At 41.5% G+C, this 26,888-nt stretch overlaps 2 protein-coding genes across 2 annotated transcripts; one reads left to right on the top strand and one right to left on the bottom strand.

The window, feature by feature from the left end:
- Positions 1 to 1,346: 1,346 nt before the first annotated feature.
- Positions 1,347 to 4,669, top strand: fam78ba (family with sequence similarity 78 member Ba). The gene is made up of 2 exons (XM_066682014.1): positions 1,347 to 2,423; positions 4,131 to 4,669. Exons 1-2 carry the CDS (start codon positions 2,086 to 2,088, stop codon positions 4,651 to 4,653), a joined length of 861 nt encoding a protein of 286 aa, XP_066538111.1. The 5' UTR covers positions 1,347 to 2,085; the 3' UTR covers positions 4,654 to 4,669.
- A 4,090-nt stretch (positions 4,670 to 8,759) lies between these two features.
- slc35a3b (solute carrier family 35 member A3b) lies at positions 8,760 to 26,652 on the bottom strand. Its single transcript, XM_066680778.1, has 9 exons — positions 26,522 to 26,652; positions 14,488 to 14,573; positions 13,672 to 13,906; positions 13,337 to 13,491; positions 13,036 to 13,158; positions 12,774 to 12,948; positions 12,269 to 12,387; positions 11,626 to 11,759; positions 8,760 to 10,051 (listed from the first exon to the last, which is right to left on the bottom strand). Exons 2-9 carry the CDS (start codon positions 14,506 to 14,508, stop codon positions 9,961 to 9,963), a joined length of 1,053 nt encoding a protein of 350 aa, XP_066536875.1. The 5' UTR covers positions 14,509 to 14,573; positions 26,522 to 26,652; the 3' UTR covers positions 8,760 to 9,960.
- Between the last annotated feature and the right edge of the window lie 236 nt (positions 26,653 to 26,888).

The following is a 26,888-nucleotide window of genomic DNA, read 5'->3' on the forward strand; positions in this document are numbered from 1 at the left end:
AAGAAATAATAGATATAAATGAGTAAATGTAAATATAAATAGCAAACTCAAACAAACATTTAATTACGTTAAATTATTTGATAATATTAAATGTCTTGAGGACATTTTGTGATCTGAATATTTTATTAAGTTGACATCCCAGCAAATGGGGCACAGATAAAAAGTATTAAGATGGTAATGGGTTCTGGGTGGTATTGGTGGCTATAAGTGGGAAAATGGTGGGCTGCCTATATTGGATAGATGTAAGCAGCCCCCTCACATGGATGCACAGTGCGTCATAGAGCACAGGTCAGCTCTATTACTTTCTGTGGACTAGTGTGAAGCATTAGGTCAAATAATCACTTACTAAGAATTTAATTTTAATGGCAGTATTTCAGTTAGACTGAATGGCTTTAAATGGACGTCATGCTATAATTTAATCAGATATTTTTCAAGGAAGCATATTTCAGGTTGAATGATACTAAAATACATCATACAGCAGTAAGCTAAATCTTACTTCAAATCAAATCAAATCAAATTTATTTATATAGCGCTTTTCACAACTGATGTTGTCACAAAGCAGCTTCACAGAATTCCAGTAAGACAAAGATTTGACATGAAATGTAAAAACAAATGTAAACCCTCAAGTGAGCAAGCCAGGGGCGACAGTTGCAAGGAAAAACTCCCCCAGCTGAGGAAGAAACCTTGGGAGGAACCAAGGCTCACAAGGGGTGACCCATCCTCCTCTGGTCAATCTACTGGTGATGATAGTAGTCCATGAGAACTTCATTTTGAAATGTATATATAATTTTTATTTATTAATTAAGTATGTAATAATTAAGCATTGTAATTTACATTCATCATGAAATGTTATTGCACTTGTATTACTCAGTTAATGAAATATGTCTTGACATTTATATGGACACTTGAGAATTTAAGGACTTTTAATATATTTCGTTGGTCACTCTACAATCACAACCTCTCCATGCAGATTCTGAAATGAAAACATTTAGAGAACCTCAATTCTAGACGCTGAGAACTTGGGAACAAAGTGTCTATCACGTTGTCCTTTCAGTGACTGCCTTTGTTTTTTTAATCGCTTCAGATTTTGGAACGGCAGTACAAAATGGCCTCCATGGAGTGCGCACCTTTTTAAGTGCCCTAGCTAAGGGAACATGAATTTTATTTGCTCCGTACTCGACCCTCTTCTGCGCGTTTGCCCCGCCCCAGAACGTGTGGAGAGCCAATCATGGAACAGAGGGAGCGTCTCTGCAGCCCGACGCCACGCCCCTTCCACCACCTCTTTGCTACCCATCCTCCAGCTTCAGCACTGCTGGAACTGAACAGCGACCATCCGGCAAAAGCTCAAGATTACAAGGCGATAAAAACGGTTTTATTGGAAGAACAACATGGCGATGGATTAATCTGGATCTTAGAAATAAACACAAGGGGCAAACAAGAGGGTAAAAATGTTCCATGAGGACTCAGAAGGTCTCTGTCCAATAACCCGTTGTGCTTGTTTGTCTCACCCTTCGCTGCAGGATTGCTTTGGTGTGGATGTGTAGGGGATGGAAAGGCACAAAGGACATTCTTTTTACCTATGTTTTTTTTTTAACTGATTGCAGTCTCTGTGCTTTTGCGCCGTGGCTTGAGCTGATGTCTCACACAGGTTTTCCAGTTTTCCCAGGTTGTCTAGGCTTCACAGGTTTTAGAGGTTTTATGTTGGAGCTGCATTGCCACCACGGTTGGGTTGGGTATGTCAGCAACCCGAGCTCTTCGCCAGCCTCTCGCTCAGCACTGACATGAGCACAAAGACGGAGAGGAGCAGAGGGCTCAGAGCTGCAGCAGGACGTTTGGGAAGTGGAGGGACCAGGACTGACCCCTCTGGAGGAAGGCTGCTTCGGAGCCGGGGACGAGCACCAAGGGCAGTGCGGCACCGGGGCGAGAGGAAGTGGCCCTACACCCTTCCCCCCAACATCGATCTACGATCTCGTCCTCACTTTCCACAATTCTACACTCCCTCAGCAATGCCCTGCTTAGTCCCACTCTTGGAAGCACACCTATGATGTTTACCCAGGCAGTTTTTCCGAGACGTCTGATGTTCCAATGAACTTTCTGGTGAGGTGCATCCTCATTTGTCCATCTCTGGTCACCGTACTGAGTCTTCTCCTCTCCAGGGCCATGGGCTGCATCCAGAGCATTGCCTGCAAGCCGCGTGTCCGGCGCGAGAACATCGTGGTTTATGATGTGTCGGCTTCCATTGACCAGTGCCCCACGGTCATTGAGGAGAACTCGCCCATCGTGCTCAGGTACAAGACCCCGTACTTCAGGGCTTCAGCCGGCATCGTCATGCCCCCGGTGCCCAGGAATGAGACCTGGACGGTGGGCTGGATCCAGGCATGCACACAGATGGAGTTCTACAACACGTATGGTGACATTGGCATGTGAGTTGCAGCAGGACATTTTGCCATCCTTGTGCACCCAGCACAACAATATTATAACAAATACCACCCTTCTCCAACAAAGATATATTTTCCAACAAACACCACCATTCTCAGGCAATCACCACCACTTTCTAACCAACACCACCATTTTCTAACAAACACCACTATTCTCCAACAAACACCACAATTTCCCAACAAACACCACAATTCTCCAACAAACATCACAATGTTTTAACAAATACCACCGTTCTCCAACAAACATTACCATCCTCTAACAAACACCAGTATTCTCCAACAAACATCACCATTTTCTAACGAACACCACTATTCTCCAACAAAAACCACAATTTTCCAACAAACACCACCATTCTCCAACAAACACCAAAAAAAAAACCACCGTTCTCCAACAAACACTACCATCTTCTAACAAACACCAGTATTCTCCAACAAACACCACCATCTTCTAACAAACACCACTATTTCCCAAAACACCACTATTTACTAACCAACACCACCATTATCCAACAAACACCACAATTTTCTAACAAACACCACCCTTTTATAACCAACACCACCATTCCCCAACAAACACCACCATTCTTTAACAAACACCACAATTTTCCAACAAACACTACCATTTTCTAACAAACACCACCATTCTCAAACAAACACTATAATTTTTCAAAAAGCACAGCTGTTCCCCAACAAACACAGCTCTTCTCCATCAAACACCATCACCTTCTAACACTATCCATCTCCAAGAAATCACATCGTTCAAGCACACACAATTATTTCCCCAAAACATAACCTTTGTAATGTTGGCAGTTGACTAGATTAGAAGTGACAGGCCACATGAGCGTGCCTTTAGATCATTAGTGTTTGTTGGAGGCTGTTGGGTCGATGTGCTCTGGGCGTGTAGGCAGTAGTCCCTCATCCTGGGTCTGGAGTATCCCATGGGATTGGAATTTTACATTTTACTGGCTGGGCTTCTCCATGGATGTGCTTCAGCAACATGAACAACCAGCCCAGCATTGGCCTTCTCAGTGAGAGACCAGCAGTCCAGGAGATCATATTTGTACCGTTAGTGTTCCTCCAAGTGTGCTGAGCTGTAATGTAGCATTGATACAGCGAGACCTACGTATCTACAATCCACATCTGACCACCTTTGGAAAAGAGAGGAACAATAAGACAGGGATGACAAAGAGAGAGAGAGAGAGATAGGCACACTCAGAGAAACAATGAATGAAAATGAATAGATAAGGCAATATGACTCATTTCATACACTGTCCATTCACAGACCACTTCCATTATCTACATTCAGGGTTTTTTTTAATGAATGAAAACCTTTCAGTCTCTATTCCTCCTCCTCTACCTCCTCCTCTCTTTTCTCCATCCATTCACCTTGTTTGATCCAGTTTCAGACCCATGCTGCATCACTGCATCACACCAGCTGAGAAGTGGATCATGGAGCCATTATTTCAGGCGTTTTTTTTTTTTACCAGGCTTGCTGTAAGGCCATGAAGAGGGACAGGGCTGTCCACTATTATCTATTAACTCTAATAGCCCATGTACCAGTCCATTCAAAACCCATATAGATCTTGTACTCAGTTAGCCCATGTTCCACCCCTCTGTTACACTGAAATAATCAGGTTTAATTTTGTTCCCTGTGCTCTTTTTAATTTTCTGCCCCCTCTCTCACTCCTGCAGGTCCAGCTGGGAGCTGCCGGAGCTCCGTGAGGGCCGGGTAAAGGCCATCAGTGACTCGGATGGTGTCAGCTACCCATGGTATGGAAACACAACCGAGACGGTGACCATCTCAGGCCCAACGTCCAAGCCCTCACGGCTGACCGTCAGCATGAACGACAACTTCTACCCCAGCGTCACGTGGGCTGTTCCCGTGAGCAACAGCAATGCGCCCATGCTCACTCGCATCACACGCGACCAAAGCTTCATCACATGGCTGGTGGCCCTCAACAACGTCACCAAAGAGCGGATCGTGCTCCAGACGGTTCGTTGGCGGATGCGAGTGGACATTGCTGTGGACCCTTCCATGCCCCTGGGCTCACGGGCGTCTCTGGTGGGCCGAACTCACCAGGAGCAGCCCCACATCCTCACTAACAACGAACCGATCCCACCCAATGCTCTGGGACGACCCAACGCCAATGATGCCCAGGTGCTAATGTGGAGGCCTCGGAGAGGGGCACCCCTAGTGGTGATCCCTTCTAAATAAGGACTGATCACTGTGTTTCCCAAGCAAAACACAAAGAGGCGGTTATAAACCCTTGCTATGAAGGTGGTCGTGGGGGCATTGAGCTAAGGGCACTCCCTAGTGGTTGACCCTTCAAAATGAGGACTGTTCATATTGCCTCCTGATCAAAACACAACAAGATGCCTACAGTATCCTTGCTATGAAAGTATTGGTTGGAGCACTGAACTGAGGGGAATGAAAAATGTAGACCCCTTCCAAATGAGTGCATCCCATTCTAAACAAAGTTGGAGGATTGGACCACGAGAGCACTAGAACATGAGAAACAACTGGACACACTTAGTGGTCGTTCCCTCCAAATAAAGGCTGTCCACAGTGCCTCCCAATTGAAACACTAATAGATGGTAAAAGAGTTGAATTCTTTGAGGTGGCATTGAACTGAGAAGGGCGCCTCTTAGTGGTTAGCCTTTCAACATGCCTCAGAACTAAAACAAAGAGGGCAAAACACAGTTAAGCACTGGACCATGAAAAACAACGCCCCCAAGTGGTCATGTCCTCTGAACAACATGCTCAAGGTGCCTCCCAGCACTAAAAGATGGTGACCCCTACTTTTAATGTCTGTATGCCCTCTATGTTAGAGCACTGGACCATGGGAAATGTAGGCACAGAGGAAGGAGTTTGCTCCCTCTGGCTTTGCCAGATTTTAGGTTCCTCTATGCTGCCGGACTGATCCAAACCACTTGACTGCCTTTTTTCCAACCAATCACTCTCTGGTTCGTAGCCAAAGGTGAAACAATCAGTCAATCAGGACTGGATCGCACTGAGAAAGCACTGCATGAGAAGGATTTTATGCTAAGTTTGCTGTTACAAATCAGCATTAAAAAACGATGGCCATTACACGAAAGCTCTTTAGCATTCTAGGACGACCAGCACAAAAGCTTTGAAGCTCACACACCACTCAGACATGACTCTGATTGAGGCTTTCAGGGATGCCAGCTGAGAGAGTTTTGTTTTACGATGTGGATGAGGGAAATATCACTGACGACTCAAGGGGAGGAGTCTCAAAAGGATAGTTTCGCAAAAACCAAATCATATTTATGAATGTATTTTATCACCCAAGGTATGTTTAGTGTCTGAACTTGTGTTTTGAGTTCTGTTTTTGGAGCTATGAACAAGTAAGTGTGACAATTATACAACAGCAGGTAGCAGTGAACAGAAAGTTCTGGTTTCACACTCTCACCCAGTCACACATACATTCACCCAGGGACAAAGAGTAAATACAGAGGTAGGGATCAGACCCCATATCACACCCTGCTGTAACCTCCCACAGTCAGAGTGTGTCCCTTTCAGCATCTCATACCTTGTTTGTTCATTCATTCATTGGTTGGACATAAACTATGTAGTTAGATCTATGATGGTTGTGTCTGTACTAATCAAGTACAGATACATTTTTTTGCCATTTTCCCCTGAACAATAGGGTATCTAATTACAGCATTTCTGTTGTATTAGGGATTATCAGTGACGTGTAGATGATGTGTAGGCTATATATAAAGATACTTCAACATTTTATATGTGAATTCAGCATCCATGAATTCTGGTATCAGTGGATGGACCTGGAAAAAGCCCCTGAGGTTGTGGGTTGAAGTCCCGCTCCAGATGACTGTCTGTGAGGAGTGTGGTGTGTTCTCTCTCTGTCTGCATGGGTTTCCTCCGGGCGCTCCGGTTTCCTCCCACAGTCCAAAAACACACGTTGGTAGGTGGATTAGCGACTCAAAAGTGTCCATAGGTGTGAGTGTGTGAGTGAATGTGTGAGTGTATGTGGCCCTGTGAAGGACAGGTGCCCCCTCCAAGGTGTGTTCCTACATTGCACCCAGTGATTCCAGGTAGGCTCCGGATCCACCGTGACCCTGAACTGGATAACTGTTACAGACACTGAATGAATGAATGAATGAATGAATGAATGAATATTAGTTCCTTATTTTGTTGTGTTTAATGTATTCCTGTGTTCTTGCTTTGTGATTGGTTCACACCACTAATGTTGCAGTCTTTATTTCTTTTTTAACTAATAATGACCCCAAAATAGAGTCTAAGACCCACTGCACTTCTAAAACTAGTACCCTGTACTTTTTAGTACTCTGTACTGTTGTACTAGTAACAATACATTTACCTGAGTGTGGATTTAGGCTCCACTCCACTCCACTTCAGACACTAAACTTCTTTTTGGTTTTGGCCAAGCTCTCCCTGTAATTAACAAGGTCCTTAGGTTGTAATGCTATGGTTCTTAAAGGCTAGCGTCTTCCACTCAAGCTGACCCCAGAGAGCAAGAGAGCCGGTGGGCGTGTGTTTGTCCTCACACTTGAGTCTGAATGAGTCCACTCTCTCGGCGGGTGCTGCACCATAGGCATTTTCCAGATTAGTCACATGCCATACGAACCTCCATCTGTGCCACTCTCCTCTCTCTCTCTCTCTCTCTCTCTCTCTTACTGAGCCTGCGGATGAGCTTATTACATCTCCACTATTCACATTTAAATCAGGTGTGAGTAGGTTTGGTTAAAACATTATAATTGTTCATCAGAATCCAAACATAGCTACTCTACAGGAAGTGATTTTCAATGTAGTTGACAATACTCATTTTTTGTCATCTAGTCTTGTTCCAGAATATTCCACTTGGTTAAAGTGCTTTTATTCCATTGTATTTTATAGAAAAAAATCTTATGAATATGCATTAAAGTGGACTTTCCTCTCCTCACATTTTCAAAGCCCTTCATAACTAAATCTTTACGCAAGTTTAGTGTAGCTTCCACATATTTGACCTATAGTCTCAGTGAGATACCTCAAATGTAGGCCGTCTCGCTTGGCAGGCTGGGCTAGCTTTAACTACTAAAGGTATCTGGACACTGTGGAATTTGAGCTATCCTACACTTAATTACAGATTTTGAGCTCTCACGTGGCTAAAAATCCTCTCCTGATTCCTTTCATAATTTGCTGAGGTTCAGGGTGACAACAGCAGTCCTTACAAGCTGTAAGTTTGAGCAACAACCCACATTTGTTATGTCTGCAGCGTTATTTGTTCAGTATGTTTTGTCTCCTCTGACACAGAGAGAGAAAAGCAAAACTCTTAAGTAGCCTCAGTTAAATCTGGATCTCATCCCCGGTTGGTAGAGGAGAATATTCTGTTCTGTTTCTAGAAGCAGCATGTCAGATTTTAAGAGGTGTTGTGTATAAGATTTAGCGACATCTAGCTGTGATTTTACAGGTTGCAACTCACTGAATACCCCTCCCTCACCCCTCTCTTCCTTTCTAAGCTGCTATTTCAATGCAAAAACATAAAAGGTGCTCTCTAGAGCCTGTGTTTTCTTAGCCCACTGTGGACTACTGTAGAATCTGAGGCTGGGAGTCCAAGAGAGCACAATTGGTTTCACTCTCTGGGTGGGTGAGATAGTCTTCTCTCGGTCGTCCTCCTTCACACATATCGAAGTGCTAGGTGTCTGTTGACTCATGTCACAGATACAGGCGGCTGGCTTTCTCCTCTGGGGTTTTGAGCTGTCCAGTGGCATTAGATGCTTCACGTGGAAAGAAAGCATGTGCTTGCCCTCACCCACCCAGCTTGGAGGCATTGTGTCTGTGGAGAGAACTGGAGTAAAGTTATGAGAGAATAAAATGCACGAGAAATCAAAAACGTAGTATCTGACTTAATTTAATCATGTCGACACAGTATAAGTCAAACACATTGACACAGTGCTGCCAGAAAGAGAGGGAGAAGCTGTTTCTTCTTCATCTCAGTACATCTGGACGTCTGTAGGTTTAGATTAAATCTGTGATGTGAGGAATTTCCAAATTCTCCTCCTTTTTAAGCCTCTGTTGTGAAGTGTGTGAAGAACAGACACAGTATTGTTTTTGGAGGAGCATGGACACACCAGCAGTGAGTATGTGGTTTGGATGCTTTTATTCCAGCATTTCAGTCTCTAACAAATGACGTTTCAGCATCTGAGGTCACATTTAGACATGTTCTTCTTAACTTCTTATATATATATATATATATATATATATATATATATATATATATATATATATATATATATATATAATAAACAATTTTGAAACAATTATTTAAAAGTTCCAAATCCAACTTTTGATAATGAACACTTGGAGCAGACTCTATTGATACTCCTTGATAAAAAACAAGCTTCTTCACGTATAATTTAACATTAAAAACCCTAAGTCTATGCAAAGGCAAAGTACCTTGTATCTGTGGCCCAATAGCACAGAAAGACATGTGGAAAATCAAAGCAACGGCAATGGAAAAGATGTTTTTTTATTTCTTGCATGCAAACCAATCTTTTGCATCAGAACAGATTGTGATGTGACATATGTTTCTGTTGAATGCACGACCTGAGAGCAGTCAGCTCAAAACGGTCACTTTTTCCCCCCTCCAAGCTTCTAATAAAACAACACTAAGCACCTCTGGTCAAGTTTATTGCTTTAACTTTTGTCTTAGGAACCACTAGAGGGCGTAATTTCATAGAGTACAGTAATAACAAAGCTATGAACTTTGTCTTTGGCACATGACACTTCTATTCTGTGGTCACGTGATTAGACTGACCTTAGGTTTCCACTCTCTGGCCACTTTAAGAGTTTATTGTATGTTGTTCTTTTCGCAGCATTAATGTTAGAAAAGCAGCAACAATGTTAGAAAAAATATTAAATACTACTATGTCCACTTTTACTGTCCTTTCTTTTTAAAAAAATCATTTGCTTTGAGAAAGCCAGCAGCGTCTTTGTTTGGTTTTCGTTTCTCAGTAAGGCTCTCCAGCTTCACGTCCTTTCAGACCCATAGTTTCACCATGGAAGGATTTGTTCATATCTGTGGCTTGATTTTTCTAGCAGTTATGAAAGCATTAAATGCTTTTTATCTGATGGGGGACAATTTTGGTGTGACACCAGGTTTTGCGCAGGTGTTAAGAGCCCCACATTTTTACTTGCTTGAAAAAGTGCTGTTGTTCTTGACCCGTATAACAGCAACAGTGGGGGGGGGGGGGCATATTTGGCAACTGTAGGATAAAAATTGTAAAACATAACACTGAATATGTTCCTCGAGGTTTCATTTAAGGGTTTTCCTTGAGCATTTAATGTAAACCATATTCTTAAAAAATAATCTAACAAGCTGAAATTACACTCATTTTGTCCTCTTCTGTTCTTCGTGTTTCTCAAGCTTTGTAACAGCTTTGCATACTCATCTTGTCCTGATCTCTGGTCAAAGTCTCTGAAGGTCAGCTCCATGGCTCCACAACTCCACAGCTGATTTGCTTCGTCCAAGTCACGTGCTGTCCCCTACACTTTACTGGAGCTGACCGCAGGTTTTCTCTCATAGCCATAAAGAAAAGTGGCAGTGATGACCAACACTGCACCCAAGAAGAATAACCTGCAATAATATGATGTAGATATTTAGGCAAGGGTCAGCACAGACTTCACAGCCCTTCAGAAATATACACCTATCAGCCATAAGAATGAAAAACACTGACTTATTATCTTGTTTTAAAGTACCTGTCATGGGGGATATACATATATCCAGCAGCAAGTGAACAGTCCGTTTTTGACATTGATGTTAGAAGCAGGAGAAATGGGCCAAGTAAGGATCTGAGACACTTTGACAAGGGCCAGACTTTGATGGTCATAACATTTTGGTCATCTTCAGAGGGTCGGGTCTTGTGAGATGTTCCCAGCTAACAGTTGATAGTACTGACCCAAAGTCAGTATCCATGAGCCGTGGGCACCCATGACCCTGTCACTGGTTCATCGTCATCCTTCCGTTTTGGAGATGTTCTGACCAAAACATTATGACCATCACAATTTGGACTTTGTCAAAATGGTCAGATCCTTATGCTGACCATTTCTCCTGCTTTCAGCATTAAAAACTGACCTTTCACACAATGACAGACAGACCACTGCTTGGATAGGGGCCCTGTAACCTGATCATATTAGCCTTGTAGCTGATCTGTGTTCATACATAAAAAAATGAACAGCTTCCGCATCATTACCATAATAAGGTAATGATAAAATTAATAAGATAAATGCCATGATAGCTGTATAAAATTACATTTTGTTATTAATCACTTTACTCTTTCCCAACTCAAATTACTGAATAAAACACATTATATTTAGATGATATTATACAGGGTGAATCAAAAGTCACAGGACACCCTTTTACCCCAGCAAGTAATGGGGGAGGGGCCAATCTTTTAGACTGTGTCCAGGACACAACTGCCATCTTGAAAGCTGCCCTATTAGATCAAGGGCAAGTTTTCCAATTGAAAGGGGGAAGGGGGTCATGTAGCACATCAAAGAAGATAGGAGTGTCTCTGAAATTGATTGCTGCAATCAGATTTGCAAAATCCCTTGTGGTTCCCAAGTTATCACAGCAGAAAGCTCAAAACCTTTGTTGTTGGTTACAGGCTCGACCAAACCCTAGATACTCAGTGCCAAGTTGGTCAGAATGAATGAGAACATCATTTCCTGTAGCACTGTCAGGTAGCGCTGAGCACTTAGGGTCTGTAATGATCCTGTAATGAAGAACAAATGTTTTGAACCTTCTGTGTTGATAACTTTTGAACTTCTGCAAATCTGATTGCTGCAGTTGATTTCTGAGACAACTCTGATCTTCTTTGATATGCTACATGACCACCTTCCCATTGGAAAAATTGATCCAATATGGCGGCTTTCAAGATGGCGGCCATGTTGCGAACACAGTCTAAAAGATAGGCCGCTCCCCCATTACTTGCTGGAGTATTCAGGTATGTCATTTTCCCTTTCGTTTCTGAAATTAAAGTGTGTCCTGCAACTTTTGACTCACCCTGTATTTGATTGTATAAGACCTTATATCTTAATCTTATATTTCCTATATAAAATAAAATTATTATTAGAAGTCCAAGCTTCTGAATAAAGCCAGGCTGAAGCTGAGTTAATGTCAGTGTAGAATGTGGAGGATGGAGGGCATACTTGGTTGGATCAAAGTCCTGCAGCAAGAAGTAAGAGATGAGTGTGGAGAGGATGATGGAGAGGGATGTGGCGAAGCCTTTCAGGATGTTATCAGCGTATTTAATTACAGCTGCAATGACCAAACCACCCAGAGCCTGTAGGCGAATATAAAAAGGAAATAATTAATGTTTGCATGATGTTTACACACACCTGACTGAATGAAAGAACGTACAATTCTTAAACAAAACTTTGATTTACTCGTAGTTGTGGGCAATCCACAAACGCCATCTTTGTTTATTTTACAAGTGAAAAGAAGTGTATGCATTTATTCAAGTAAAGACAAATAAACTGATTTTACAATAGACTTGGCTGGATGTGCCCATAAGTGACACCAAGTATGTTTTAAAAACTCCAGCAGCACTGCTGTGTCTGATCCACTTGTGCAGACTACCATTATGTCAGTGTAACTGCAGTGATCTGCCACAAATAAAACCAGCTCTGTGGTGGTCCTGAGCTTTCAAGAAAGAGGCTAGCCAAATATAAAGAGCAACAGATGAACTACGGGTTGATTGCAGATCTACAAACTGCACCTATATGACTCTTTAGATCTTAGTTGTGGTGTGCTCTACTTGGTTTGAAGATCCTGATGTTTAGGACGTTGTACCTGTAGAAGAACCACCACACAGGTGACGTTGTTGTAGCCCTGGAACATTCCGCTCTCCATGACCCTCTTACCATCGTAAATAAACATTCCCGCCAGTCCGAAAACAAGCCCAAACATTCCTGCATGGACAACCAGATATAAAAATGTAAACATGAGAGCTCCTTAAATTTGTCTTCACCTTGTGGAACTGCTGTTATACTGGCACCTAGTGGCCAGGATGTGTCAGAGATTCTGCACTGAACCTGGCCTTTATTTTAAACATGGGAGCCCCCATGTGGGAGACACCCTCAATGGAGCATGTACTGCTTCTTTCAGGGATTGCAATGTATGGAGAAGAAAATTCACACTCCTGGCCTGCAATTAGCACAAAAAACTTATTTTTCATCTTGCTGAGCAAAGCAAACATCCACCCAACCCAAGAGTGAATATTAGCTCAAGCGCTGACCAAGAGAAAAGGACAAACAAACAGATCTGCAGACGGTCAAAAGCGTGAGAGAGTGCTGACCCAGCTGAATGTTCCGGATCCACACGCTCTGCTTGCTCTCCTTCAGGATCTTCTCAAAGTAAACCCCAGCGAAGCCACTGGAGAAGCAAGCCACCAGCACGGCCAGCAGTCCCGCAAACTGAGAGCCAGTGGTCAGCTCCTTCTTACTGAGGTCGTACTGAGAGCCTGAAGGCCACTGTGGGTTTGAGGCACAAAGAAATGTTATGCTCCATGTATATAGAAATGAATACCCTAAAAACAAAACAATTAGTGCAGGTCTTACCTGTACAAGAGCTACTCCTAACATTAGAATGAGTAATGACAGCCACTGGTAACAGCCGAGCTTCTTACTGAGCATCGACACAGAGAACAAAGCGGTGGTGAGGATCTTCAGTTGATATGTGACCTGAGAAAACCAGAACATTAACAGCAAAAGTCAAAATTACAATTCACTTTATTAGAAACCAGCGGTGTACATGTAAACTTCATATGCAGACAAGGGCAGCTCTGTAGAAAGAAACTGACCACTGGCCTACTAGAGTATAGACGCAAGTTATAGATGTAAGTTTGAGGGCTCCGTTCACCTGATATGTTGCAGCGTCCAGGTTGGACAGAGCTATGTAGAGCAAGTTGTTTTGCAGGGTGTAGATGCCTGAAGGAACAGCCAGCTTCAAGGTGTCCAGGGGCTTGTTTATGATCTCTTCTTTCAGGGCTCGATTCAGCGCTCGTATACTGAAGTCTGAAGAGCACACAGAACAGACATGACACATTGACACACATACAGACAAAATGATGGATATATCTACTGATATGTTATCAGTATATCCACTATATTGTATATTGTTTTCATCTAAAGGGCTCAGTTTATTTGGACTCTAGGACCCATAGGATCATATTAGCATTGTTCCTAATGACATACTGTTGTCTCTGAAGACCAGGGCGATGCAGGCGAGAATTTTTATGGCTTCTGCAGACACCACAGCTGAAGAAGCCAGATATCTTGGCCCCTCTGTTAGCAGCGTCCGGGAATAGCGCATGGTCAGCACCAGAGATGTGGTCTGCAGTACCAGGACCCCCAGAGACACATATTTCAGCCTGTCGGACACTGAAAGCTTGGACATGCTGGACACATGGGAGCCCTCAGCAGTGCTGACCTGAAAGTTACACAGGGATCAGACAGTACACAGAGTATTATAATCAAGCTGTTCCAGTACTATGTCTTGATCTACAAGTTGTTTCATTATAATATACACTACACATGTCAGTATAATCATTGGCCTAAATATAAAGTTTAAAGGTGCAATTAGTCATTTTCTCCTCAGATTCATTATAGAACAATCAGTGTACTGACACCTAGTGTGCTGGAGGTCTCAAATGTATCATTCATGCATGCATTTTCTGTAACCACTTCATCCTGTTTAGGGTCGCTGGGCACAAGGCAGGATCGCACGTTGGATGTGGTGCTAGTTCATTACAGACACTCTATAATAAGCTAAGTTCAAATATGGCCAACCTCATGTGGGCGACTCACTCTGTGGAGCATAAACTGGGTCATGCATTTGCAATTGGAATTGCAAATATAACAAGTAATCATTTATTCATAAATATTTTTGAGTAGTTTTTGTTTACTAAAATGATTTATTGCACCTTTAAGTGAACAAGAGTACGCCGATTGGTTTACTGTTGAAACCCAAATTTAAAGACTTTTATTCTGATAAAACTATGAAAGTCCTACCTGCTCCCGAGGGTTTGCCATGAAAGATGTCTCTTAAAGAAAGATTCCGGATGTGTCAAACAGCATTCCACAGTCTATAAACCACCCTGAAGACAACCAATAAAATATTGGTTAAAATAATAATTAAAATAGTACAATATTTCTGTAAGTCCAGAAATTCATTCTGGATATTGTAATGTTACACAAACATGGAGTGACAGTTAACAATCCTTTGTACCATGGTTGATGATCAGATAATAACAGTACTAGTTACCATGGTGTAACGTGCTTCCCCAGTTTCTGTTGTTTTGCCCCAGTTTCTGCCTGTTTTGCTTTCTTGTTGACCTGCTCATATTTCTAACCATGTGGCATTGTTGTTTCTGTTCTCTGCCTTTGCTCCGCCCTTGCCTCACCTTTGTCTCAGCTGCTTTGCATAGCCATTGATATCAGGAAATCGTTGCTGTTCTGCTGTTGTACATATATTTTGTTCTGTGTTGTCTTGGCATTTTTTAGAAATTGCATTAAATTAAACCTGTGTATTAACTAGTGTTTATACACAGGTGCCCTAGTGTTTTGCCTTTGGTATTTGCCTTTGTTTTACTGCCATAATGGATTTCAATTTACCAAACAACAGTGTATATTCCCCCGTAGATTAAGACTATATTTACACAAGAATAATCATTTTCTTTGTGGCGTTCCTCAAGTGTACCTCCTTGGCCCCTTTCTCTTTTACAGCTACAACTTGTATCACACTGCACCAGCCTTGTATAGCAGGTTTTATTTGTGAAGTCTCTTTCCTGCATAGGTAACGACAATTTAAGAATATGAAAATCCATGCTAATCATGTGCAGTGTTATCCATTTGCCTTTTACTGTACCAGTTTTCCTGTATGCCTCGTCCATATTCAACATTTCGCAAAAATGTAAATTTAATTTCCAGTAAAAATACATTCCAAAATGCATTCAATAATGTTGTGTGGTGGGCTCTGGGGCAGCCATTCTATGGTTCTGAGACACACCCGCAGATTGATCTGCAGATGTTCTTACTTTTTCCTACTCTAAGCACAGGCTTTTCTCCAGCACCACATACTTTAAGGATCCTAGGACTGAGTTGTCCTTCAGACATTGAAAGTGTAACCCCCATTTCATGTGAGATACAGATAACTCACAGTTAAAGCTCCTCAGCAGTTTAGGGGTTAATTTGGTTGAGCTGAGTGATGCACTAAGATGTGGCCAATCATGTTGGACAATTTAGTTTGTCCCGCCTCAGCTGCTGCTTATTGGTGATAGCTAATCCAGCAAATAGCGTTTTTTTTTTGTTCTTTTCTCTCTTCATGCCCTGGAGGAAGTAGCTGTAGCTCCCAGTTAGCCTAAATAACAATTAAAATCACAGTTCCTTGTTGTTAAAAAAAGTACCTGGTTGAAGATACAGCTACCAATAGTTGAAACAGTGTCAAGAAGACTCTCTGTGGTTTATAACTGACTTATAAACACAGTTTTTGGTGAGTTTAACGGCGTTCTCGCTAGCTATGCTACAAGACCGCATGGTCTAATATAATACTCAGTTCAGTAATATACATGGACAAGATTACTTAATAAAAACTGGATATAAGTTTAAATAAAGATAAAATATAGTAAAACTGTTGGTTTTAACTCAGTTTAAAGCAAAATTAAATTAATAAATGTCAAATAAATCAATGTTTTCTACTCAAAGCAGTTGCTGGTTCTAGAGCTTTTGAGGAAAGCTGACTAACAGCTGTACATTCATCCCAGAGGTATATTCCATTTAAATCTTAAATTGGGTTTGTGCATAATTAAAGAGAAATCACTGTATTGGTTGGATATATAAAATTTTATTGAATGTAATATATGTTGTGAATGAAGTATCTTTTTGGGTTTTATATCTGCAAAGAAAAGAGAAAATATGTTAACTTTATTGTATGGGGAAAGTACATGGAAAATGTGAAATACTTACCTTGTATGTTATGGTTCTGAAGACCTGTAATAGAAAAGTTGTTTTAGTTAGTAAGAAACTTTGTGTATTGTAATGTTATTATTACGTGATGTAATCACAAGAGATTGAATATAACTAAGAGTGAAGGTCAGTGTGATTTAGATAAGTTTACTGTACCTGTTTTGCTTAAGCAGGTCAGGTTTTTAGAGGGCATTGGAAGTCCTGGAGAGTGGATTTCCCCTTTCATCTTGGAACCCTTCTGTGAAATTGATGGCGAGCCACCCAAAAGAACTGACAGATCTGACCACTCTTGTGTTGTGCTGAACTACCTGGTTACGTGGTAGGGCTACAATTGAGAGACTGAGACACATTTATTTTTCTTTCCTCATTGCACCTAATGGTTTAACAATTTTATTTTATTTTATTATTTTTTTATATTACTTGATAGGTTGTTATTTGTTGGGTTATTGATATTTAAAGGTGTAACCAACATATCTCACAACAACAATAATATCTCACAAGCCAATACTAGTGTTTTGTATGTTTAATAGTATATGTATGTTTTTCTAGTAAAGCCAATCATTTACTTTTACTTTTTCTTGTTTGTGGTTCATGCTGACACACACCCCCACCTCCTTAACAAGCCTAGACATACTGGTCCTTAGAGTAGCAAACTCCTATATTTCCTGTGTCTACTGAGCTTAATTGTTGCTGTATAGTACACAGATTACCAGGTTAGACAAGAGGAGTGTTACAAATTGTGGCGAGCCAGCCAGGAGGTGGCGCTGTTGTCAGCATAACAATACATCTTGTGATTCTCAAATCTTGAATTTATAGAAACAATTTTGTGACACAATACAATTGCAAAATGGAGATAATACAGACAGAAAATGTGAATATTCCAAACTCCCTCATAGTTAGTGGTTTAACTCATACTAGTGTAGATGAGGAACTCTTTGACTATCTGAAAGAATATGGGTCAGTTGCTAGACTAGTACCAATTGAAAACACAGTATCTGAGTATTACCAGCAGGTAATTGTAGAGTACAACTTCAATACAGCAATAAAGTCGTTAGAGCCTTTGCTGCCCCTTGAGTATAAAAGTACTTCCAATTCCGAGATTACTTACCAGATTAAAGCCCTTTCCTCTGTATATGCAGTCAAGGCAGGGAATAAAGCAACCAAGTCTTATCTCGAGGAACTTCAGAGTGTTGCCAAATTGAGTGGCAAGAGCCTTACTACAGTACTGCAGGAAGAATTAACAAGAGTTAATGAGTCCATTGCTCAAGCAGCCCAGGGTCAAACCCTAGAGGAAGTACTGGGCACTAGTGAAGATGACAATGCTAATAAGTTAGAATCCATGGTTAATGTTGACAGTACTCACCAGTTTACTCCTATCATGTTCTCTCAGTCCACTTCCCCTAACAAGGAGAGCCCTATTACAGACACATTCACTTTCGATCCACTGAACAAAGCAAGTGAAGCTAGTCCAAAGCCTGCTAATGTCTATCCACCAGAAGTCCAAAGAGTGATAGTAGAGCATATAGTGAAAACTGGAGACGTGGCATCACAGTCACATGCTTACAGCAGACTTAAAACTTTTTCAGGGAGATTTCCTTGTCCTTCTAATGAAATAGACTATGACACATGGAGAACAAATGTTGAGTTGTTGCTTCAAGATCCATCCATTTCAGACCTAGACCGATCCAGAAGGATCATTGACAGCCTATCACCACCAGCTGCAACTGTAGTCAAACCTTTAGGTCCTTCTGCTTTACCCAATACTTACCTGGAATTGCTTGACTCAGCATTTGGAGCAGTTGAGGATGGTGATGAGCTTTTTGCCAAGTTCTTAAACATGTTTCAGAATGCAGGTGAAAGACCCTCATCATACCTTCACAGACTTCAGGTCGCACTAGTGAAAGCCACAAAAAGAGGAGGAATTACAGCTAACAAGCCTGAAGATCAGCTTTTAAAGCAGTTCTGTCGTGGCTGTTGGGATCAGTCCATTCTTACAGAGCTCCAGTTAGAGCAGAAAAGGGCTAGTCCACCATCTTTCCCAAAGCTACTCTTGATGTTGCGTACAGAGGAGGACAGACAGGCTGCCAAAGCAAGACGAATGAAGCAACATCTTGGTATGCCCCGGCAGAAAGTTGTGACCAGTGCACAGGTAAATTATATTAGCCCACCTAGTGACAGTCAGCTACCTAGCCATGCTGAACTTTCTGCAGAAACGCAACAGCTTAAAGCACAGGTTGCTCAGCTCAAAGCTCAGTTAGCCAAGTTGACTCCATCCAAATCCCACAAAGTTAAAAATGTCCCACCTAAATATAATGAGTCTTCCAGTTCTAACACAAACCAACCCCAAGCAACTTTAACATCTGTAAGTAGCACGAACCCTGCTGCCAAGCCAAAGCCATGGTATTGTTTTTCCTGTGGAGAAGATGGGCATGTTGCTAGGTCTTGCATGAATGCGCCCAATCCATCTTTAGTCAATGCAAAAAGAAAAGAACTCAAGGAAAAGCAGCAGCAGTGGGAGGAACAGAGCAAGCATCCGTTAAACTTAAGGCAGTCCTTGTCGCGGGACTGACAGGGACTAAGAGTAACAAATGTCCCAATCTGAATAGAAAGACACAAAGGAAGAATGAAAAGGTCATTTTACCAAATAGACTTGTAGGAACAAAGTGCACAGCCAAACTCCTCATAGCTGAGAGAAGTTGTAATTGTCTTTTAGACACAGGTTCGCAAGTCACCACGATACCACATTCTTTTTATGAAGCTCATTTGTCAGAACAGCCTATTCAACCACTGACTAACCTGCTTGAGGTTGAAGGAGCCAATGGACAGCCTGTCCCATATGAAGGCTTTATTGAAGTCAACATCACATTCCCTAGAGAGCTTTCTGGAAGAGAAATTGAAGTTCCAACCTTAGCACTTATAGTCCCAGATTTCCGCTTTAATGAGCATTCTCAGGTGCTCATAGGAACAAACACCCTTGATGTTTTGTACAGTCAGTACTATCAGCTAAGGAACCCCCATCACTGTCCTAGCCTTTATGGATACAAGACTGTGTTAAAGGCACTTTCCCTTCGCGAGAAGCAAGCTGCAAGTGGTCGAATCGGGTTAGTTATGTGGAAGAGTAAAAAAACACAAGTCATACCTGCCCATCAAAGCATCTGCCTTAAAGGAGTTGTTCGTAGCAGAGTCAATGCCGAACAGTGGGCAATAATCGAAGCACCCCCAACTTCTTCTTTACCTGGAGGCATTCTTGTGTCCAGTTGTGTGTTGACCAGTCCTTCACGTGCTTCTTATAAGTTACCGGTAATACTGAAGAACGAAACTAGTCATGATATCACAATACCAAATAACAGTATAATAGCTGAGCTACATTCCATCACAAGCATTATTTCTGAACCTACATTGCCAAAAGATGCCAGTGCTAGGGAGGAGAAAAGTAAAAGTACTGATTTCTCTTTTAAATTTGGTGATTCCTTACCTGAGGAATGGTGTGAAAGAATCTCAAAGAAATTGAACAGCATGCCTGAAGTGTTTGCTTTGCATGACCTGGATTTTGGTCATACAACAGCTGTGAAACACTACATTAAACTTCATGATGAAACTCCCTTTAAGCACCGTGCTAGACCCATCCATCCACAAGATCTTGAAGCAGTTCGCAAACATCTTAGAGAATTGGCAGATGGTGGTGTCATTCGAGAGTCAGAATCCCCCTTCTCATCACCCATTGTAGTGGTACGCAAAAAGAATGGAGATGTAAGATTGTGCATTGATTATAGAAAACTTAATCTCCAGACGATCAAAGACGCATATGCACTCCCTAATTTAGAGGAAACTTTTGCCAACCTCACTGGATCAAAATGGTTTTCTGTACTTGACTTAAAGTCAGGCTACTATCAAGTTGAAATGGAAGAGGATGATAAGGCTAAGACTGCATTTGTCTGCCCCCTAGGTTTCTGGGAGTTCAATCGTATGCCACAGGGTATCACAAATGCTCCCAGTACCTTCCAGCGCCTGATGGAGCGATGTGTGGGGGAGATGAACTTGAAAGAAGTATTAGTATTCCTGGATGATCTTATTATTTTTTCCAAGTCTCTAGAAGAACATGAGGAAAGACTACTCAAGGTCTTAAATCGTCTAAAGGAATATGGACTAAAGCTGTCACCTGAAAAATGCAAATTCTTCCAGACCTCTGTTCGCTACCTAGGTCATATAGTTTCTGAGAATGGTGTCAAGACGGATCCTGATAAAATAGCTGCTCTGAAAACCTGGCCAAACCCTAAAAATCTCAAAGAGCTCAGATCATTTTTAGGATTTTCAGGATACTATAGGAGATTTGTTAAAGATTATTCCAAGATAGTAAAGCCTCTAAATGACCTGACATCTGGGTACCCTCCAAAAAGAAAAGGAGCCAAGAAACCAGACACATACAAGAACTATCGGAACCCCAAAGAACCTTTTCAGGGTAGATGGACAGAGGTATGTCAGCAAGCCTTTGAATCCATTATTGAGAAACTCACCACAGCACCAGTACTTGGCTTTGCAGACCCTAAGCTACCATACATCCTCCACACGGATGCAAGTACAACTGGGCTAGGTGCAGCCTTGTATCAAGATCAAGGTGGTCAAAAGAGAGTTATTGCTTTTGCAAGCAGGGGCCTTACTCACAGTGAAGCCAGATATCCTGCTCATAAGTTAGAGTTTCTTGCATTAAAATGGGCAGTGGTGGATAAATTCAGTGATTACCTGTATGGAAACACCTTCACTGTGGTTACCGACAGTAATCCACTGACCTATATTCTGACCTCAGCAAAGCTAGATGCTACTAGCTACAGATGGCTTTCTGCACTCTCAACATTCTCATTTGACTTGCAGTACCGGAGAGGCAAGCAAAACCTAGATGCTGATGGCTTGTCAAGAAGACCTCATGGGGAGCTCATTGATGATCCTGCTTCTCAGAAAGAGTATGAGCGTATTAGACAATTCACTCAGTACCACCAAAAAGAGCTACTTAATCAGAAGTCTGACCTTGAGGTAGTAAAAGCTATTTGTGAGAAGCATCTGGCCACAAGACACAATGGCATCACTTTAGTGGAGTCACTTGCACTAGGTGCACATGCCATTCCTAAGGATTTAGTAGAGGAACCAGTCCTCACAGGATACAATATTTTTCCCAAGTTCTCCAACGCGGAGTTAGCTGAAAAACAAAGAGCTGATCAAACGCTTGCACCAGTAATCTGTCAGTTGGAGACGGGAGAGAGACCACCCCCTACATTACGCCAAGAGCTGCCAGATATCTCTTTACTGTTAAGGGAGTGGAACAAGTTAGAGCTGAGAGATGGTGTTCTGTATAGAAGTAGACGGGAAGAGACCCAGACCCACTATCAATTGGTGCTGCCTTCAGAATTAAGGCCTATAGTTCTACAGAGCTTACACGATGAAATGGGACACATGGGTGTAGAACGCACTTTAGACCTTGTTAGATCCAGGTTCTATTGGCCTAGAATGGCCACTGATGTCGAGAAGAAGATACGAACATGTGGCAGGTGTGTCCGTCGGAAGGTTTTTCCTGATAAAGCGGCCCCCCTTGTAAACATTCTGACCACAAGACCACTTGAATTGGTTTGTATGGATTTCCTTTCCATCGAGCCTGACAGTAAGAACACAAAGGATGTCCTTGTTATCACAGACCATTTCACAAAATATGCTGTGGCCGTGCCGACACCAAATCAAAAGGCCCGCACAGTAGCGAAATGTCTGTTGGATACTTTTATAGTCCATTATGGTCTACCTGAACGCCTGCACAGTGACCAAGGCACTGATTTTGAGTCCATCCTCATCAAAGAGCTTTGCAACTTAGTGGGAATTCAGAAATGCAGGACAAGTCCATACCATCCAAGAGGCAATCCTGTCGAGCGGTTTAATCGTACTTTATTGAACATGCTTGGTACATTAAAAGACAAAGAAAAATCCCACTGGAGTGACTATGTGAAATCTTTAGTTCATGCATATAACTGTACTAGGAATGAAGTCACGGGTTTCACCCCCTATGAGCTAATGTTTGGAAGACAGCCTCGATTACCAATTGACCTTGCTTTTGGACTACCTGTGAAGAACAATCGGAACCAATCCCATTCACAGTACATGACCACTTTAAAAGCCCACCTAGAAGAAAGCTATAAATTAGCCTCCCAAGCAACCATGAAAACTGCTCAAAAGAACAAAGTGAGGTTTGACAAACTGGTTACAGAATCTACACTTGATGTAGGTGATAGGGTCCTGGTGAGGAATGTTCGAATCAGAGGAAAGCACAAACTCTCTGACAAGTGGGAACCTACTGTGTATGTTGTTGTTAGACGAGCTGGTGAACTCCCAGTTTATACCGTGAAGCCTGAGAATGACGAAGGACCTCTTCGCACTCTACACAGAGATTTGCTGCTTCCCTGTGGATTTCTTCCAGCTACAGAGGTGGACCCTCCTAACTCATCGGTAAAACCCAAGAAACCAAGAACACGACAAAACCCGTGTGACGACACCAACGATGACATGAGTGATCTGGAGGATGAGACGGACGACCAGATGCCAACTTACCACTTTAGTCATTTTCAGCCTTCGGAAACTATGAGGATTATATATGAGTATGATGCTCCTTGCACTGGAGATAAACAAGGGAAAAGCAGCTCACCAAAGTTGCAGAATGTCCCAACATCACAATACTTACCTGTGGAGACCCCTGGTGAAGAAAGAAGAGTCGCAGACTTACCTGAGGGAGATCATGTGAAAGAAAGAGTCACACATTTACCTGAGAACTTACCTGGACCAGAAGATATAGAGCACTCACCTGTTTTTGAATGTCCAATGAAGAATTCTTGCATCAGCGAAGAAGAAATGTCCATGGTCTGTAACACAGTAGAACCTGAATGTGATAATGCAGATGTAATACAGAGTAGTGAGAGACCAGAAATTACTTACGCTTCATCTGCAGGGGAAAGAAGTTCATCCGTTGAACAGAAGAACCCTGAACAGGGTAATACTGACAATACTGAGTCCCAAGCGGAAACAGAAGACCATGTTAGGAGATCAAATAGAGACAGAGTACCGGCTAGAAAATTTCATTATCCAGAGTTAGGGAACCCCCTAGTTTCAGTAGTAACCTCATTGTTTCAGGGGTTAAATACTGCTATTACAAGATCTTTAAATGGCTTTGAGGCTAATGACTTTGACCCAAGGATGGTAATGCAGTTAGAAGTACCAGTAACATCTCAGCCCATGACATATGCAACGGGACGTGCATATATTTAGTCGGGGAGAGTGTAACCCCCATTTCATGTGAGATACAGATAACTCACAGTTAAAGCTCCTCAGCAGTTTAGGGGTTAATTTGGTTGAGCTGAGTGATGCACTAAGATGTGGCCAATCATGTTGGACAATTTAGTTTGTCCCGCCTCAGCTGCTGCTTATTGGTGATAGCTAATCCAGCAAATAGCGTTTTTTTTTTGTTCTTTTCTCTCTTCATGCCCTGGAGGAAGTAGCTGTAGCTCCCAGTTAGCCTAAATAACAATTAAAATCACAGTTCCTTGTTGTTAAAAAAAGTACCTGGTTGAAGATACAGCTACCAATAGTTGAAACAGTGTCAAGAAGACTCTCTGTGGTTTATAACTGACTTATAAACACAGTTTTTGGTGAGTTTAACGGCGTTCTCGCTAGCTATGCTACAAGACCGCATGGTCTAATATAATACTCAGTTCAGTAATATACATGGACAAGATTACTTAATAAAAACTGGATATAAGTTTAAATAAAGATAAAATATAGTAAAACTGTTGGTTTTAACTCAGTTTAAAGCAAAATTAAATTAATAAATGTCAAATAAATCAATGTTTTCTACTCAAAGCAGTTGCTGGTTCTAGAGCTTTTGAGGAAAGCTGACTAACAGCTGTACATTCATCCCAGAGGTATATTCCATTTAAATCTTAAATTGGGTTTGTGCATAATTAAAGAGAAATCACTGTATTGGTTGGATATATAAAATTTTATTGAATGTAATATATGTTGTGAATGAAGTATCTTTTTGGGTTTTATATCTGCAAAGAAAAGAGAAAATATGTTAACTTTATTGTATGGGGAAAGTACATGGAAAATGTGAAATACTTACCTTGTATGTTATGGTTCTGAAGACCTGTAATAGAAAAGTTGTTTTAGTTAGTAAGAAACTTTGTGTATTGTAATGTTATTATTACGTGATGTAATCACAAGAGATTGAATATAACTAAGAGTGAAGGTCAGTGTGATTTAGATAAGTTTACTGTACCTGTTTTGCTTAAGCAGGTCAGGTTTTTAGAGGGCATTGGAAGTCCTGGAGAGTGGATTTCCCCTTTCATCTTGGAACCCTTCTGTGAAATTGATGGCGAGCCACCCAAAAGAACTGACAGATCTGACCACTCTTGTGTTGTGCTGAACTACCTGGTTACGTGGTAGGGCTACAATTGAGAGACTGAGACACATTTATTTTTCTTTCCTCATTGCACCTAATGGTTTAACAATTTTATTTTATTTTATTATTTTTTTATATTACTTGATAGGTTGTTATTTGTTGGGTTATTGATATTTAAAGGTGTAACCAACATATCTCACAACAACAATAATATCTCACAAGCCAATACTAGTGTTTTGTATGTTTAATAGTATATGTATGTTTTTCTAGTAAAGCCAATCATTTACTTTTACTTTTTCTTGTTTGTGGTTCATGCTGACACACACCCCCACCTCCTTAACAAGCCTAGACATACTGGTCCTTAGAGTAGCAAACTCCTATATTTCCTGTGTCTACTGAGCTTAATTGTTGCTGTATAGTACACAGATTACCAGGTTAGACAAGAGGAGTGTTACAAAAGGATGGACCCAGCTGTGGATATTTAAAGATTAAAAGACTTGCAAGACTTGATTATCTTTGATCCTTTTGATTTGTTTTCAAATTAATTCATTTTTAAATAGGCCTTACACATATGCTATGTATAAATATATAATTATCTAAATGCTATGTGGCAGTTTTTTTAAAGTAAGATTTACAGTATAAGTCAATACAAGCTATTAGCAATAATCCCTATAGACTGCGAGTGGTTTATTCTGAGCTTATAAGTGTGACAAATCTGCTTTAACAACACTCAGTGAAAATGAGCCGCTAAAGCTAACTGAAGAAACAAGCATTGTTTGCATAGGACCAGTCCGCTCAGAAACATCAAGATACTATGTAAAACTAGCCTTGTGCATTGGCCCAAGACAAAATGAAATGTATAGTTACTCAAATACTAAATACTAACGACTTTTATAAAGAAATAATGCTGCGTGTACAAGTATAACTCTTTTAATTACTATATAATGCTACTACATAAGCTAACACATAAGATATCACCAAACTAGTCCATGTTAACCATGACACAAGGTGATGTTTTGTGGCCATTTTCAAAATGTGCCAATCATTTTTCTTATAGGGAAATGTGACTTAGATCTGTAGTTTCTAAAATGGGTATTGACGCTGGAACGGTAGGAGACTATTGTTGCTTGGCAACAGGGGGACAATTAGCCAGAATCTGTACTTTGCCATTTCATCTGAGGGGTCGCCACAAGGCAACATGGCAACCTGGAGAGAGATCTGCACAGGTTTTACCCCTCCCTGATGCTACCCTCCTGTTTTACCCAGGTGTTGGAGCAGCACCAGGAGCACACAAGCACAATTCCAGTGACTGGGGTGTGGACAAGGGGAGCACACCAAAAACTCCATACTTAAAGTTAGTGACCTGAAGTGAGACTCAAAATCAAGCAGCCACAGCTGCTTTATGGCAGCAACATCACTCATTACACCACTACGCTGCCAGGAGTGCCTCTCTGAGTTCTACAAACATTACTATGAGTTGTGGCCAAACCTGAATAACTAGATGGGCCACTAGAGCATCAGAGTATGTTTAGACTCTGAGAGTGTAAAAGAAAAAGGAGAAGGGAGAGATAATGATATAAAAACAAACAAACAGAAAAAACCCTAACCAGAATAGCAATGGAATGTCATGTAGGCCAAAAAGGATGAACTCACCACAGCGACTACCAACATCACCATCATTACCATCATCGACACTACAGGGTCTAAAATCCAAAACTCCCAAGTTCAGTACTTCCTCCTCCACCTACAAGCTTCAGGAACTCAGCTGCTGCTGGAACTGCTCTCTCAAATGTGTGCCGTCAACTTTGCATTGCTCCAGGAATCTATCATCAGGCCACACCTACTAAAGCACACCTGATCTGAGAAGGATATGCTGTGTTTCTGCCATGTGAAGCAAGCCCTCCAGTTCCCATAGAATAAAGCTGTTTACACACCAATAAATGTTGAAAAGTTTGCTGTGGTGGAAAGGGACACCTTAAAAGCCTGGCCTCACCGCCTTCTTCATTACAGTCAAGTAGAG

Source organism: Hoplias malabaricus, chromosome 9 (assembly GCF_029633855.1).
Source record: "Hoplias malabaricus isolate fHopMal1 chromosome 9, fHopMal1.hap1, whole genome shotgun sequence".
Classification (NCBI taxonomy): domain Eukaryota; kingdom Metazoa; phylum Chordata; class Actinopteri; order Characiformes; family Erythrinidae; genus Hoplias; species Hoplias malabaricus.

Bases quoted from the DNA above. Each gene is read 5' to 3' on its own strand.
- slc35a3b (XM_066680778.1), bottom strand. From the start codon at position 14,508: ATGGCAAACCCTCGGGAGCAG. The intron at 13,159-13,336 runs GTGAACGGAGCC...TGGTTTTCTCAG, and splicing joins TGGACGCTGCAACATATCAG to GTCACATATCAACTGAAGAT. The intron at 11,760-12,268 runs GTACAACGTCCT...ATTCGCCTACAG, and splicing joins GTGTGGTGGTTCTTCTACAG to GCTCTGGGTGGTTTGGTCAT.
- fam78ba (XM_066682014.1), top strand. From the start codon at position 2,086: ATGAACTTTCTGGTGAGGTGCATCCTCATTTGTCCATCTCTGGTCACC. The intron at 2,424-4,130 runs GTGAGTTGCAGC...TCACTCCTGCAG, and splicing joins ACGTATGGTGACATTGGCAT to GTCCAGCTGGGAGCTGCCGG.